The sequence below is a fragment of the Suncus etruscus genome, chromosome 17, assembly GCF_024139225.1.
Source record: "Suncus etruscus isolate mSunEtr1 chromosome 17, mSunEtr1.pri.cur, whole genome shotgun sequence".
In the NCBI taxonomy this organism is placed as follows: domain Eukaryota; kingdom Metazoa; phylum Chordata; class Mammalia; order Eulipotyphla; family Soricidae; genus Suncus; species Suncus etruscus.
Genome location: NC_064864.1, coordinates 74,850,673 through 74,867,266, shown reverse-complemented (window position 1 = coordinate 74,867,266; position 16,594 = coordinate 74,850,673). Strand labels below are relative to the sequence as shown.

Genomic DNA, 16,594 nt, shown 5'->3' with positions numbered 1-16,594 from the left:
GGTGATTTTTCTCTTTGAAAACCTAAACTCTAAAGTCTCCCTACAACAAAGGTGTCCTAAGATGAAAAGCCAATATCCGGCACAAGTTTCCCACATCTTCAGCCATGCAGGAAGAGGCAGGGCTACTGGAAATGAGCTTTTCCCACGAAAGGGAGCTTCAGAGAAGTGCTAGTGTGTCTCGTTATTTGGTTTTGTTTTTTTTTTTCCACCAAAATGGCAAGAAGGATAGGATAGTCTCATGTGTCTTCCCTTTCTCCTTCAGTGATATCGTGTGGGCACCCCGGGATACCAGCTAATGCCATCCTAGCTGGAGACGTGTTCACCTATGAGGCTGTGGTCAACTACTCCTGCAAAGGGAGCCGGAGCCTCATCGGCAACAGCACCCGAGTTTGCCAAGAGGACAGTCACTGGAGCGGGTCTCTGCCCCACTGCACAGGTGAGCCTGCGCCCGGGTATGGGAAATGCTGCCAGTATCCCCTCCCCTTCCTTGTTGGCACTACAGTATTCCATCATCATTGCATTAATCATGTCATCATTTTACTATTATCATGGTACCTGCAGCATTTCATTATGCTCTTGGCATTCTCCTCATAAAAGAATATTTAGCACAGTGACACTCCTGCTGCTTTGCCATTAGCTCCATCAACACCACAGTATGGCCTCCATGCATCACTTCAGTGTCCTTACCTGCCTATTACCACATGGTAATATGTGTCACATATGTATCACAGCTCCATACTATTATCACCATCACTATCACCATCACCACTGCCATCAGCACTGCCACCATCACCAACATCACCACAACCATCATTATCATTACCACAACTATCACCGTCATCACTTTCCCATCATAATAACCACCACACCACTATCACCAGCTTCATCAGCATTATCACATCATCACCACCTTCATTCCAGAGCCATCAATGTCATTGCTACCCTCAGCATAATTACATCTCCACTCCTCACCAGCACTGTGAAATGGTGGGTTGTGTATTCCACAATCCCCAGTGAGGGAGAGAGATTCCCATGCCCCCTGTCCAGGTAGGACAAGAGGCACAGGTCCAGCAGCAATTCCGATGCAAGAAATAATCCACACACAGTTGGGAAGGAATAGTAGGCCAGAAACTCACACTGGAAGCTGTTCAGCCACAAGCCAGTCACTCCACCACGGGCAACCATGAGCCAAGATGGCAGCTGCTCTTCCAGGCCACCTGAGTAGCCTTTATTGAGATAAACAAAGCCAACCCCCAAAGGGAAAAAGCCAGATGAGGAGGCAATGGGAAACATCTTTTTAACAAGAAAACCAAAGGAACCAATCAAGAGACATCTAATGAGAAGGCAATATGAGGACCAATCCAAAGGCCTTTGCCAACACAACCATCATCCTGTCACCACATTCTCAATCATGAGCAGCATCATCTCTTATCTCACCACCAGAAGTGCTGGTACCCAGCATACCGGTCCCTCCGTGGCCCCACCACATTGCCCATTCCCTCCGGCACCTGCCAGCAGTCCCAGGGGCTATCCCCTATCTGGGAAAGGCCTTACTTGTACCTGTCTATGTGCTTGGGTTCCTGTCTGTGCTCCCTTCTCAACTCTCATGTTTTTTCCCCACCTCTAAAATCACTCTTCAAAAAGTTATCTTGTGATTCTTTTCTTGGAAGAATGAATGTGGTATTCACATGAATGTTTCTTAGATAGACGTCAATGAATGAGCAGCTCTGGAATATTTGAGAAAATGAAGCCTTTCATTTGATTTTCTTCTCTTAACCTCAGTGACTCTCCACACCACCTTCTGGGGAACACTCCAATCACATTTCATTTCCTGGCACTTTCTCTTTTTTTTTCTTTTTTTGGGGGGTTTTTGGGTCACCCAGTAGCGCTCAGGGGTTATTCCTGGTTCTACACTCATAAATCGCTCCTGGCAGGCTCGGGGGACCATAAGGGATCCCGGGATTCAAACCACTGTCCTTCTGCATGCAAGGCAAACGCCCTACCTCCGTGCTATCTCTTCGACCCCAGCACTTTCTTTTTTCTGAAGAATTCCAGTCCCTGTGATGGTCATATTTCTATTGACTATTCTGAATTCAGAGACACAGAAACTTTCTCAGCATCTTCATTTTGGGGCAATTCAATAAAATCTTTCACACAAGGTTGCCCAAGTACTGCAGAAGCCCGTGTCCAGCAAATATTTAATCATTTCCTTCATCTTTAAGCCCAGCAGCTCCTCTGGCAACATGGCAGGACCATACACCATCACCTGTCCTTCCATCCCACAGGAAACAGCCCTGGGCTCTGTGGGGACCCTGGTACCCCAGCCCATGGCTCTCGTCTGGGAGAGGAGTTCAAGACCAAGAGTGTCCTGCGCTTCTCCTGCGAAGTGGGCTACCAGCTGCGGGGCTCAGCCGAGAGGACTTGTCTGCACAATGGATCCTGGTCAGGGCTGCAGCCTGCCTGTGAGGGTGAGACCTGGGATCCCCCAGGAGACCTGTTCCCCGAAACTTGCCAGCCCCTCGGCCTTTCTAGGAGTGTGCAGTGGTGCTGAGCACCTGAGTACTTCCTGCGTGGGGTGGTGATCCAGAGCCCAAGGACAGTGGCCCTGGGACAGACCGTCACTGCTGGACTCACTTTCCCTTTCTGGGTCATTTTCAGCCAACGATGTCTCTTTTCCACAGTTGGTGTTCATACAATTCTATCCTAAACATGGGTTTGAAGGAATCTGTGACTTGTGGTTGAGAGGCAGCTGATTGGTCTTATGGGTGGGGTCCCTCAACAGAAACAGTGGCGTGTGTGTGTGTGTGTGTGTGTGTGTGTGTGTGTGTGTGTGTGTGTGTGTGTGTGTGTGCGCGCGCGCGCGCGCACGTGCGTGCATGTGTGTGAAGGCACTCAGGTACTAGAAATGCCTACCTGGGCAGTGGTAAGTGTCTGCCTGGTTAGAAGTAAAGCCCACTTAGGCAAAAGAAGGATCTACTTGGCCAAAGTGAGAGTCTCTACTGGGGTCAGAGGTAAATCCTTCCTGGGCAGAGGTGAGCAATGGCTTTGGAAATTCACCAAAAGACCCAAAAGCCACTGACTCAGAATCCAGTCAGAACATTTTACTAAATAAATGTAGTTAATATTTGAGTTAAAAATAGTTATGAGGGCCAGAAAGTTTATGCAGTGGGGAAGGTGTTTGCCTTGCATACAACTGACCTAAAGGTCGATCCCTACTATCACAAGGTCAAACCTGGTCCCCCAAGCACCACCAGGAGTGACCCTTGAGCCAAGTGTGATCCACTCCTCTCACAAAAAAAGATAGTTAACTTAATTATCTACTATATAGGCCTGAGATAGTTCCTCTGTAAGTGGACAAACTGAAATTCACTCCCTCTGTACCCATCACCAACAATGGAAATCACAGTTTTTGGGGGAGAATTGCTTGTTTTTGAACCACAGCTGGCAATACTCAGGCCTAACTCCTGGTTTTGCTCTCAGGAATCACTTGGAGGTGCTCAGGGGGACCCTATGGGGTGCCAGAGATCGATCCAGGCTCTTCTGTGTGCAAGGCACACTCCTCCCGACCCCCTGCTGTCCTATTTCTCTGGCCCCATCCATATTTCTGGATCTTTGTCTTCTCAACTCCAACATTACCTGGCATGTCTGCTCTGTGTGTGGAGACAGAAGACAATATGGACTGTCTACCTAAGGAGGGAGCAGGCCTGAGCACAGCAGGGCCTGGTCCCAAAAGCAAACAATCAAAGGAAGCTTTGGAAACAGCAGGCTCTGGGGCCCAGAGTGATAGCACAGTGGGGCGAGCATTTGCTTTGCATGCAGCTGACCTGAGTTCGACCCCCAGCATCTCATAGGGTTCCCGAGCTTGCCAGGAGTGTTTCCAGAACACAGAGCCAAGAGGAATCCCTGAGCAGTGCTGGGTATAACCCAAAATTGAGATTCTGTGTGTACAGCTGAGAACTCACCATAAGTGGGAGTTCTGTTCTGACCACTCCTGGGTTCAATGGACGAAGGGCTGGGCCGGGCTGAAGGTGAGTAACTCTGTCTTCCCCCAGCTGTGTCCTGCGGGAACCCAGGCACACCCACCCACGGTAGGGTCATCAGCAGTGACGGCACCCTCTTCTCCAGCTCTGTGGTCTACTCCTGCTGGGAGGGCTACCACACGGCTGGGCTCACCACGCGCCACTGCACAGCCAATGGCACCTGGACGGGCACTGCCCCTGACTGCACGGGTGAGTCCAACTGCCTCAACCCAGAGGGAAAGGAGATGGGGGTGGGGGAGTGCCCAGCTACTGTCAGGATCTGGTTTGGGAATGGATTTGGCCTAGCTAGGTCGGAAGTAGTATGTACAGGCTGTGCTCTGTGTGGTCTGGGAGGAGCATTGGTCTGGGTGGAGGTTCTGTCTGTCCTATTTCCGATGTCCTGGCACCATCTAATCCTGGAGCACTCCTGGCCACACCTGCCTCTGCTGACTAGCAGAATTAATTCGTCTCCCTGTTCCCAACACAGTCATCAGCTGTGGTGACCCAGGCGGCCTGGCCAATGGCATCCAGTTTGGCACCGACTTCACCTTCAACAAGACTGTGAGCTTCCAGTGCAACCCTGGCTTCCTGATGGAGCCCCCTACGGCGCCCATCCTCCGCTGCACCCAAGACGGCTCCTGGACACATGGCAAACCCCGCTGCAAAGGCAAGTGCAGGAGGGTCACTGGGTACCTAACAGACACAGTCATTCACAGTCCCCAACCTTCTGCCTGAGGACCGTGGTCCAGTGGGTGGGGAAGGGGCAGCTCAGAGCAGGGCAAAGACTGCTCAAGGGCTCAGGAGGGACTGAGACTGCAGAGATCAGTGAGGCAGGCAAGTGCGCTGGAAAAGCAGGAATCCTTGAGCACAGTACCCATCCAAGCAAGGACACACCTGGCTGGGCAGGTGCAGGGAGATATGCTGGTCCTCCAGATCTGTCCAGAGAAAGGGGGACTGTGGGTACTCTAGCCTGCGACCAACATGCCAGGGCAGATGGCATCTCCTGGCACAGTTCCTACCCTACCCAGCTTGGCCCTCAACACCCAACAGCAGGGGCTGGAAGGGTCCTGCAAGGAGCTGGTGAAGGCTGCGACATGAGCAGGCTGGTTGGGGAGCAGTAGCCAAAGTGGACCCTATTGGGCACACGGGGCAGAAAACCTGGTTGAGCATGTTGGGGACCTTCCAAACTTTACATCCATGAAAGGTCTATTGGGCAGGACATTCTGAACTGTTGTGCCTATGCAGAGGGAGCTGAAGCTCATGGGGTGGAGCGAGGGTATAGTCAGGCCTCTAGCTGTGGTCAGTCCTTGGCACCCATGTCCATGGCTGCTTGCTTCCTGTGGCCCACCCAGGCTGGAGCGAGGCTGTGAGTGTGGGTGCTGACACCTTCTCTGTCCTTGGGTATAGCTGTGCTGTGTGGGCAGCCCCCAGCCATCCTGCAAGGCACCGTGGAGGGCACAGACTTCCGCTGGGGGGCCAGCATCAGCTACCGCTGTGCACCCGGCTTCCAGCTGTCCCACCCAGCCATCCTGTCCTGTGAAGGTCACGGCGTGTGGCGTGGGGATCCCCCACAGTGCTTGCGTGAGTGTCCAGGCAGGAGCATGGGGTGGCAGGGAGGGCAGGGTGGCAGGGAGGATAGGGGCTTTCCTCAAGGCTGGCCACAGTGCTAACTGCTCCCCCCACCAGCTGTGTTCTGCGGAGACCCCGGCACCCCAGCCCAGGGATGGCTCAGCGGGGAGACCTTCACCTACAGAGCCGAGGTCTCCTTCCAGTGCAAGGCGCCCTTTCTTCTGGTGGGCTCTTCCCGTAGGCGCTGCCGGGCCGATGGCACCTGGAGTGGTGTCCAGCCAGTCTGCATTGGTAGGTGGCCCTGCCCCAGGCTCGCCTGGCTCGTGCCAGTGTGCGGGTGTGTGACGAAAGGGTGGTGTGAACTCAGGGTCAAAAGAGTATGGACACTGAGGGTCAGAAAGGTGCGGACACTGAGGATTAAGCCATACATGATGCCCAGTGGGGAATTTCCCTTCAAAGAGAGTGAGGTACTTTTATTTTCTGTTTAATTTTTATAATACAGTCACCATGAGATAGTAACATAGTTGATGGTCATATGGAGTTCCCTCATTTGTCCCCAGTGATCATCTCAGCCACCAATTTTCTCATTTCCTCTCATCCCCTATCCTCACCCCCAGCCTGCCCTGTGGCCGACACACTACTTTACTTCTCCTCCTCACTGGCTCGAGCAGAGTCTCTTTCCCAGGCATGAGTGTGCTCCCCACCACTCACTGGGGCACAGCCAGTGAGGTTCTGTGTCCTGGATTCTCCTATGTCTGTGACCCTTCCTGCGTTTCTATTTTGAAGTATAAAATTCATTTCTCATCTTCAAGTCTGGAACAAAATTAACTCATGATACTTGAAATAAAGTGAAAATTACTGGGAGAGGATCGTAAACTGAAACCTTAAAAATCAGAGGCTCCTAACAGATCATTATTCAAGATGGTCTAGCATTTGCCATCTGGCAAACTGAAAATCAGCAGGAGAAAATTGGGCCAGGCACTGAAATAAAAAGATGCTTGTTCTGATTTGAGAAATGGGTGTGTTGGATGGTTTGGAGTCTGAGAAAGAAAGACTAAATCTAAAGACTTAAAGATAGTGGAAGGTGGCGGAAAAGGGTGGCCCCTTCCTCCTTACATCCATGCCAGCACCCCTACATCTATCAGCACCTCAGAACTCTGAGTGACTCTTCTGTCTCTGCAGATCCAGCTCACAACGCCTGCCCTGACCCAGGAACCCCACACTTTGGGATACAGAACAGCTCACGGGGCTACGAGGTTGGTGAACTGAGTGGTGACCAGAGGTAGTTCCTGAGAGTGTCTGGTTTGGTTTGTGGCCTTTGCGAACCTGTTCCTGAACCTGTCGCCTTTCTCCAAGCTTGGAGACTTGAAGGCAGACCCAGCTGGTCACTAGTGTCAGCAAAAGATTTTGTGTGAGTGCTGCTGAGAGCAGGGACAGAAAGGGCTACCTTCCTTTTTTGCCACCTCCCCCCGTGGGCTCTGGGGTCCTTATTTGCTGTACAGCTGCAGCCCATTCCGTGCCTGGGAACAGAGAGCAGGTCTGGAGCAGGGCAGAACGGAATGGGCACTAACACTCTGCCCGCCCAGGTGGGCAGCACTGTGTTCTTCAGGTGCCGCAAGGGCTACCACGTGCAGGGCTCTACCACGCGCACATGCCTGTCCAACCTCACCTGGAGCGGGCTGCCGGCTGAGTGCATCCGTGAGTCCTGCTGGGTAGGGACTGGAGGGCTGGGCTGGGCTCCTGGGAAGCTGGGCATCCAACTTCCTACCTCACTGCCAAGCTTGAGCACCAACTACTGGAGCCTGCTGGCCAGTGACTTCCCTGACCCTGAGCTGGGTGACATGTGGGTGGAGCTTCTTGACCTTCTGCACAGTGTGACAGACAGAAATGTGTAGCTTTCTGTGCACCTGTGTGTGTGCCAGGATTTTATTACTATATACATGTTAAATACTGTCCTGCCTGACCCTTTGATATATGAAAATTTGATAAAGAATGAGTGTTATTTGAGTCAAATATCAACATTTAATTTACTTATATGTTTTGTTTGTTTTTTTTGTTAGGGGGCCATACTCAGCAGTGCTCAGAAATTACTCCTGGCAGGCTCAGGGGACCCTATGGGATGCCAGGGATAGAATCCTGGCTGGCCACATGCAAGGCAAACAGTATGGTCTCACTCTGGCCTCTGCCCTGTTTTTCTAGGCAATAAATTGCTTGTTTGGTTCCATCCCTTCTCCTCCACCTTCATCCTTCCATGGAGCACATACGGCCTCAGATAGGCAGTGTTCAGTCTCTGTTTTCACAGCCGAGCCCAGGACAAAAACTTAGCAGTCGCTCAGAGTCATGTCCTTAGAGGTGGAGGAGGAGGAAGAGGGATGCGCTCTTAAAGCTGAGCCCACCCATCTAAATATCTGTCCCTGATCCCACACCCAAGGGTCACCCCTGGCAGCAGCCACAGTGACAGAGCAGGGGTGGACCCTGATAGTGGCGTCTCCTTCCAGCTCACACCTGCAGGCAGCCAGAGACGCCGGCACATGTGGACGTGCAGGCCATGGACCTGCCTGCCTTCGGCTACACCCTGGTCTACACCTGCCACCCTGGCTTCTTCCTGGCTGGGGGCTCTGAGCACAGGACCTGCAAGGCAGACATGAGGTGGACGGGGAAATCGCCCATCTGCAAAAGTAAGTGGTGGTTCCGCCAGAAACAGAACAGGCCTATGGGCAGGAACGAGGTGCGGCTGCTGCAGGGATAACTCCAGGCAGTGCTCCCATACCTGGGGCTTTCTGGCACAGTGCTCAGGTTTGTCCAGGAGTCTGGTGTGTGTGTGTGTGTGTGTTTGTGTGTGTGTGTGTTTGTGCGTGTGTGTGCCTGTGACAAAGATAGGATCCAAGTCTCAGTCCTTTAGAGACCCCACTCTGCATGCTTCGTTTATGACGAGAAAAGCCCTGGTGCTTGCCGGTGTTGGGAGGAAAATGCCTTCATAGTACTTTTTAGAAAATGGTTTTCAAGAGCCTTGGGGGCATGAGCAGGCCTGGCGTGTGCACAGATCTGAGTTTGGGGTCCCATGCTCTTGGAGAGACAGTGGGAGAGAAGGTCACAGATTTGTGATAGGGCTTCTGTTTGGTTTGGGGTTGTTTAGCCCTATTTAAGCAGTTCCCTAGGAAGAGTCTCTCCTCCCTCCTCTCCTCCCTGGACTGAATGAGAAGGGGCAGAAAGGAGGCAGTTTGGCTTCTAGACAGAGCCTCTGACAGAGTGGGCAGAAAGGGAGAGTTTGAGTACAGGAGGTGCGTGCCAGGACACTTCCTACACCAGGCTCTGGAGACATCAGCATCCCTCATCTTTCTCTGCTGGGAACAGGGGACCCACACTTAGAACAAAGGAAAACTTGGTGTCTGGGATCCAGCTCACAGGAGCGGTCAGCCCAGCCACAGGCGGGCAAATCCAGGGCTAAGCACAGTGGCCCAGCAGAGGGAGGGCCAGCCCTGCCCCTCCTTGTAAGGCTCTATTGTGATACAGCAGACCCTCATGGCCAGCGCCCCCAGGCTCCCACAAACCCACACAGGTGTCTCAGAAGGAAAATTGCTCCATTCAACTTTTTGGTTTTTTTTTTCTTTTTCAAACACCAATGCTGTTGAAAAAATGACAGTTTGTCTTTTTGCTTGTAGGTAAAGGAGTGAGAGAAGTTAATGAAACAGTTACTAAAACTCCAGGTTTGTATCCCAGAACAGTTCCTAGAGTCCCAGCCAGTAGAGCACTGGGTTCTGCGTACAGGGACGCCATTTGAAACAGGCCAATTTGGGTGCAGAACAATTCATGTTTCCATTTCTGAAACAGCCAGGCCTGCCCAGAGGGCTGGTGACAGCACTGTTGGTGGTTGGGGAAGAGAATAACCACCCTGCCTAGCAAGCTTTCTGTCCTCTCACCTTCTGCTTCCTCGCAAGGGGACTGCAGGGCTGGGGGGAGGGCAGAAAGGACATTTGTGGCTACCCTGTGCTATCACCAAGAGCCTTATAAGGAGGGTCCTGGCTCTTCCCTCTGCCCTCAGGAAAGCCCAAGTCAATAAGGTATGGCATGAGCATAAGCTGTTGGCTTGGAACAGCTACTCCTGGGAGCACAGACCTTCTGGCACTGGCCTTCTGCATGCCTGAGCCTGGATGTGGCCTGTCTGAACACACCTTACCTAGGAGAGGCCAGGCCTGTCCCCAGATAGTGACTGAGCCCAGAATTTTCTTATCACAGAGATAGAAAAACCTTGCAAAGCAACCACAGCCCGAGTATTCTGAGCGGGTGACTTTGATAGAGTTGAGGGTGCTGCTGTGAGGTGATGGGATCTCAAGGTGGAACAGAGAAGCAAGCAGCTGCTTCTCCAGGGAGGAGAGGGGCAGTGTGGAGAATAGTCCCACCAGATGATGGGGGGCAGAGGCTCCCCTGAACAGGGCCAGGTGGCCCGCGCTAAACTGAGTGTGTTTGTCCTGCATAGGGGGACAGAGGTGTCCTGCCCACTGGGAGGAGCCCGTGTGTGTGTGTGAGCTGGAAAGTGAGTGTGACAGTGACATGTTCAGTGTTCGTGTGAGTGTGCATCCTCCTGAGGAGAACCATGCTGGCACCTGCCTTACTGCTTGGGAGGATGCAGGGAGGGACAATTCCATCCACCAGGGATCTGGTTTAATTAAATAGCAGGGATGCCGCCTGAGGGAGAGGTGAGAATGTGTGTATATGTTTACACGTATGTTTATATATATTTATACACACACACACACACAATTCACCAACCTAGCAGTAATGGGTCAGTCCTGGGGAACCGCTGTGTGCAGGTGGGAGGAAGAGTCTACCATCAACCATGGTTCCTGAGACTGGGGCCTCACCAAACTTTGCAGAGTACTGCCCCTCAAATTTAACCTTCCAGGCCCAAAGCTGCCTGTTCTGCCCAGCTCTGCCACTAACACTGACCTCACAGCTGTAGGGCACTTTCCCATTAGCATGCAGCCAGTGGTGCTGGTCAGTGATGAAAGGGACAGTGAAGGGGAGGGGTGCAGCAGACATGTCTATGAGGCTGGGCCACACTGCAGAGAAAACCAGCCCTGAGGCATTAGCACTTCACAGATATGTTGGCATAAGGATGAGGGCATAAGGGGCATGGTGGTAGGTGTGTGGACATGGGCCTGAGTGCAGGTGTGAGGGCACAGGTGTAGTCGTGAGCCTGTGGGCAAGTGTGCCTGCCTGCCCCAACTGCCCATGTCATTAGTGCATCTTCAGAGCCCCTGATTCCCATCTAAGGAATGTTTGTCTGAAGGCCCAGCCCTGGGTGGGGTTGTCTGCACCTCACTGGCCCCTCTATGCGCTGACACCCCTTTTTGCCCACAGTTCCCTCAGACGTGTTCTTCCTGGGCTCAGTCTGGAAGGGCTACTACGAGTACCTGGGGAAGAGGCAGTTGGCCACGCTCACTGTGGACGCCTTCAATGCCACCAGCAGCAAGGTCAATGCAACCTTCAAGGACATGGCACAGGCGGAGCTAAGGCTGGCAGGTAGGTGGGGGGGGCCAGCACATCAGAGCTGCCTGTCCTCCCACGTCCTGCAGGACAGCAACCGGTGGGCTCAGGGCTCCCAGTGGCGAGCAAGAGGGCCACGTGGATCATTTGGGACGAGGTACCCACCCCTGTGCTTCCTCACACGCATGGGCTAGTTCAGGGCCCAGCAACATGAGAGGCTGCCCGAACCCAGCACCTGAGGGTACAGGCCTGGCCCCAAAAGCTGAGACAGACACACCCCTTCCCCAGGAAGAGGCAAAGATTCGATTCCATTTTTTTCACTGCTTAGGCCAGAGCAGGCGCACAGCAGCGGCACTCCCAGCCCCACCAGGAGTGACCCCTGAGCACAGCGTTGAACCTGGCATTGAACCACAGGCTCAGTTGGCTGAGAACTGCTCGGAGTGGCCCTGAGGCCCCTGAGCACAGTCAAAGTGGTAACAAAGTCCAAAGCGCAGTTACCTACGCTGGTCCAGCCACATCCCCTGCTTGTGGGAGGTCAGACTCCACTCATCTGGTTACACAGCTGGCGTGTGCAGGCTCTGCCAAGGGGCTGGATAGCTGGGGCCCCAGACACGTCTCCAAGTGTAACAACCCGGGCTCCAAGAGGGAAGCCCCAGGCTTGAATACAAGTCTACACAGGGTGTCCTGGGCTCAGACATATCGCCATTCCCCCACAGGTGTCTACAAGAAGGAGGAGGCCCACCTGCTCCTGAGAGCCTTCCAGACCACAGGCCTGGCCGACATCTTTGTCAGCAAGTTTGAGGATGACGAGTGGGCGCTAGATGGTTATGTAAGGGCCAGGGGAACTGTGGGGATTCCCGAGAGGGGCAAGGGTCTGACTCACAGGAGTTCCTGCCCAGTGGCGTGACCTATCCTGCCTGCAGGTGCTCCTCTCTGAGCTAAGAAGTCAAACACCCTGTAAACAGGTGGTGATGGGGCACAGCCCATGGTCCCTCAGGCCAGGGAAAGGGTCACCTCACTTCTAGGCCAAATACTCACTTGCAGCCATGCTAGAAGCCACTGCCACATGGCCCCACACCCTATTCTCCCCACTCGCCTACTTGACCCCATGCTGGGGAGCCCCCCTTGTAAATGCCCCCTTCCCTCAGGCTGCCTCAGAAGTGGGTAGACACTTGGTTCTCCTTCCCAAGGCCTAAGAGGAGAGAGAGAGAGAGAGAGAGAGAGAGAGAGAGAGAGAGAGAGAGAGAGAGAGAGAGAGAGAGAGAGAACCTACAAAAGTTTGTGTTTCTGTCTTCCCAGTTTTTGACTCTGTGTCACTGGAAGGACAGAAATTAAGTTAAATTAGCAAGAAATTAAATTAAACCCAAACCCAAACCCATTGACCTCTGATGTCTAGACCTGAGAACCCCCTTCTGCTGGTGCAAAGAGAGGTGAGTCCTGATGGTCACGTTGCTGGTCCCTTCCCTCCTCTGACTCCAGGTGTCTTCAGGCCTTGAAAGAGGAGGGTTCACTTTCCAAGGGGACATCAAAGGGAAGGACTTTGGCAAGTTCAAGCTGGAAAGACAAGGTCAGTTGGGTATGTGACTTCGAGGAGTTCAGCCCTCAGGTATCTGTACTCGCTGAGGGGTTGCGGGAGATGAAGCCACCCCAGGAGAGATGGCCCCAGCAGCTGCAGCCCATGCAGAGAGAGTCCCACAGGTGGGACCCATGATCTACCTCATCTCAGCCATGATGGGCCTAGAGATCTGGTAACGAGGCCTCTGCGAATCAGCCTGTGGAGTTCGGTCTCAGGAAGACCAGATGATTCTCTCATCCAGTACTGTCTTCTGGACAGAATTGTTCTTTGTTTCCTCCCAAAAATTATTAGGGAATTTTTTACCCATACCCAGGGCTTCCCTAAGGCATTTCCAAAAGAAATGCCTGACAGGGAGTTGAGCACATCCCTGACGTCTCCAAAATATCGCATCACACACGTGCACACGCTGTGCTTTGCACTGTCAGAGGCATGTGGGTAGGGCTACGCAGGGCTGGAGTCGGACCTGTGAGGCTCACACTGTACGGGAGCAATCTGTGAATCTATATTGGGTTTCTGTTATGCAGGCATCAGAGAGTAATCCTACTGTTAGTCAGTTGTGGCAGTGGATTGTGTTTATTATAAAAGTCTGAGTTCAGTGGCCGGACCGATAGCATGGTGGGTAGAATGTTTGCCTTTTTGCATTCAGCGACCAGGGTTCCATTCCTAACATTCCAAGCACCACCAGGAGGGATTTCTGAGCACAGAGCCAGGAGTAATCTTTGAGCACCACTGGGTGTTGCCCAAAATTTAAGAAAATAAAGCCTGTGTTCACTGCCTGTCATTAAGGGAGGAAGGCCCCCCATCGGAAACACTCAGTGAGTGCCGAGGGAGGCTGGTCGAAGTCCCAGATCCAGGAAGCCTCCAGGTGTCATCCTGGATCAGAACTTTCCAGAACCCTCCTGTGAGCCCTGAGCTGGGCTCTGTCATACTTCATTTACAACACAGATCCATGCTAGAGCAGAAGATTCTGGGAGCAGGGCCGGTCCTGGGTTTTCCTGCTCCCCCTTCTTTTCTGGCACCTCTTGGTGCCAAGGAGGAAGACACAGCCCCATAACTGACAGGCTGCTTCCAGAGATGCCCATACCTGACCCACAGGGACCCTAGGCTCCACTCTTGCTACGCTTCTGCCAGTTTCCCTGGCAGGCCCCAGGTCTTCTGTGTCTAATAAAATAACAGCCTTGAGAAGAGGTTTTTATGCACAAATGGTGATGAGCAGATTATTGGGATGATTTGTCATGTGTAGCCAGATTCCAGACAAGTCCCTGTTCAACTACTTAGAAAATCCCACATTTAAACAATGCTTCAGCCACCACCAGAGTTGTGGGGAAAACCAACATGTGCAGCTCAGAATACACCAGTTCCTTGTGGTCTCCAGCCATCAGGGCCCCCAGAATAGCTTAGCAAGCACCAAGTGTCTCAGTGGCACCGAGGAGGCAGAGACAGCCAGAAAGGGAGCCAAAGCTGCATTTCCCACTCACCCTAAGAGGCTCTGCACCCCAAGGAAGGTGGGGGAGATGCTGGCACTGATGGCCAATGGACTAAGGAATGGGACAAATACCAGAAGCTGGAGTCTCGGGCTTCCTATGCCGACCTGGAGCTGAAGCCAATGCCAGTGAGGGATTTGGATAGGAAATTCTCCAGAGATACACAGGTGCCTGAGAGAAGGGAACAGGCTTTTCGCATCCTCCAAGAACCCTACAGGGGCTCAGTACGCACTTGGTGCAATGCTCAAGGAACCCAGGGAGAAGTTAAGGAGTTGGGGGACCCCTCAGTCACATGTGGGTCCTTTCTCCACAGTGGGCACTGCCCTATAGCCACTGGACACCCCTGTTGTTAGCCAGAACAGGCAAGAAAGAAGGTTTCTTCACAGTCTGGCAAGCCCTGTGCCCCCACACTGATACCTGATACAGGCCAGCTCAGTCTTCGTCACATGTCTCGGGTCTGGGTGGGGAAGCCGTGCATCGGTGCCCTCTGCTGCCTGTATCTCTCTCCTAGAGGGACAGTGGCTGCTGCCACATGCGTTTACCCTTTATGTCTTGCAGATCCCTTCAGCAATGGCCCCGACCCTCCCGGCCACCACCAGGGCACCAACAGCGGCTCTGTGGCGGCTGCCATTCTGGTGCCCTTCTTTGCTCTTATTCTGTCAGGGTTTGCCTTTTACCTCTACAAACACAGGTAAAAACACACTTTATTTGGGGGGGGGAGGCTGTTGGAGGAAGGAGTATGTGTATTTTCATACACATGTGTAATGGATCTGAGCTGTTAAATCCTTTGTTGGGTGTTTGTGAATCCACGAACAGTCCCCAGAGTGAGAAATTACTTCCCATCCCCTTGTCCCCTTTCGGGGGGAGACCTTGGTAATATTTATCCGCAGCAAATAATAATCCACACAGACAAGAAGGATAGGGTGTAAAAGATTGGGCAAGAGAGCGAGAGAATCCTCTTGCAGCCTGCAAACAGCTTTCACAACAGGCCCCTCTTCCCTGTCCATCAAGCTATTTATTGCCAACTCCACAGCGCCCCCACCTGGAGGTCTAGGTGGGGCAATAGTCACAGAACAATCCTAAAGAAATATTTTTATAGACAACAATTCCAAGACTAATCTTATGGAAACTTTTTTCATATACTACACACATGTTCAGGCTGCAAGAGGCCACATCCCAGCACCGTGACCACTGGGCTGGTCTCATCCCTCCCCTGACTCTGCCTTACCCCATACACTTGTGGCTCCTAAAGCTGGTTGACCCCTTTCCTCAGCACCGTGGGAAGCAAATTCTGCCACCTACACCCAGTCTTCAGACTGTCAGTAGTGGCCTGCGCCCTCCCTGCTGAAGGGTCCTTAGAGAGGAGGCCAGAACAGGGAGCTGGAGAGCTCAGGTTCACAGAGTCCTGCTGGGCTTGGTTCCCAGTGAAACCCCATGACAGTGCAGAGTATGGACCAGGGTATTGCTCAGAAATTCCATTTGGAACAGGAGCCAAGAGTCACAGCCCCTGCAGGCCCACATGCCCACTGGCTTTAGCACCTGCACATGGACCATCCTCTGCCCAGGAGGATAGCCTGGGGGCGTCTCTGAAGGCTCACTGCAGTGGCTCTGAGTGTGTCTTCCCCTCCCAAAAGGCTTTACTGGGCGGCATCAGGCACTGGGAACTTAAGAGATCCCTGGGATCCCGGGAACGGCCAAGGTTTGGGTTGGGGTCCGTGGAGGCCAATGGCACCCCAGACACCGTCTCAGTTCCCGAAACCTGGTTCTAAGAGGCTCTAACCTGTCGCTCCCAGGTCAAGACCCAAAGTGCAGTACAACGGCTATGCCGGGCATGAGAACAGCAACGGGCAGGCGTCGTTCGAGAACCCCATGTACGATACGAACTTGAAGCCCACAGAGGCCAAGGCCGTGCGCTTCGACACGACCCTGAACACAGTGTGCACCGTGGTCTAGCCCTCGCGTGCGCTCACAGCCATACCTCCCACGGACCTGCAGGAATTCCTCGGTGCCATTAACCCCATCCCTCCAGCTTCGCTGACCGACACCCCTCAGGCGAGGGCGCTGTGGCCAGGGGGACAGATGGGCCACAGGGATGCCCTGGTGTGGGGCCAGGCATGACGCACGGCATGGGGAGTACAGCTGACCTGGGGGCCCGAGAAGAGTGACGTGGAGGCAAGAAGCCGCCCTCCGCTGTCCTTGGAGCCCCCGACCACTCGGAGGACCCACCCACCACTCACCCACCCGTCCCTGGGCATCAGCGACACACCTCGTGCCAGTGGTCGCGCGTGCGAAGTTTTCCATGCACAATTTTTTGCACTAGCGTGTTGGGATCGACAGAGGGAGATTCTGCTACAATCAATTGATTCGCACAGGGTTGACACGCGCCACTGTAAATACACATCTCCTCATCCAGCCACGCACTGGCCGGCCGACCAGTCGGCAAGAGAGAAGCAGCGGCG

General features: G+C 53.3%; 1 protein-coding gene across 1 annotated transcript in view; it reads left to right on the top strand.

Annotated features, from left to right (window-relative positions):
- Positions 1–16,266, top strand: part of CSMD1 (CUB and Sushi multiple domains 1) — a 942,957-nt gene extending 926,691 nt beyond the window's left edge. Inside the window, exons 56-70 of the mRNA XM_049790475.1 lie at positions 263–436; positions 2,286–2,468; positions 4,053–4,229; positions 4,507–4,686; positions 5,427–5,600; positions 5,706–5,879; positions 6,771–6,844; positions 7,175–7,286; positions 8,087–8,266; positions 9,251–9,295; positions 10,950–11,111; positions 11,792–11,904; positions 12,555–12,642; positions 14,694–14,826; positions 15,929–16,266. Of these exons, the coding sequence (XP_049646432.1) occupies positions 263–436; positions 2,286–2,468; positions 4,053–4,229; positions 4,507–4,686; positions 5,427–5,600; positions 5,706–5,879; positions 6,771–6,844; positions 7,175–7,286; positions 8,087–8,266; positions 9,251–9,295; positions 10,950–11,111; positions 11,792–11,904; positions 12,555–12,642; positions 14,694–14,826; positions 15,929–16,088 (2,129 nt within the window). The 3' untranslated portion in view covers positions 16,089–16,266. The remainder of the gene's footprint in view (positions 1–262; positions 437–2,285; positions 2,469–4,052; positions 4,230–4,506; positions 4,687–5,426; positions 5,601–5,705; positions 5,880–6,770; positions 6,845–7,174; positions 7,287–8,086; positions 8,267–9,250; positions 9,296–10,949; positions 11,112–11,791; positions 11,905–12,554; positions 12,643–14,693; positions 14,827–15,928) is intronic.
- Positions 16,267–16,594: the final 328 nt, after the last annotated feature.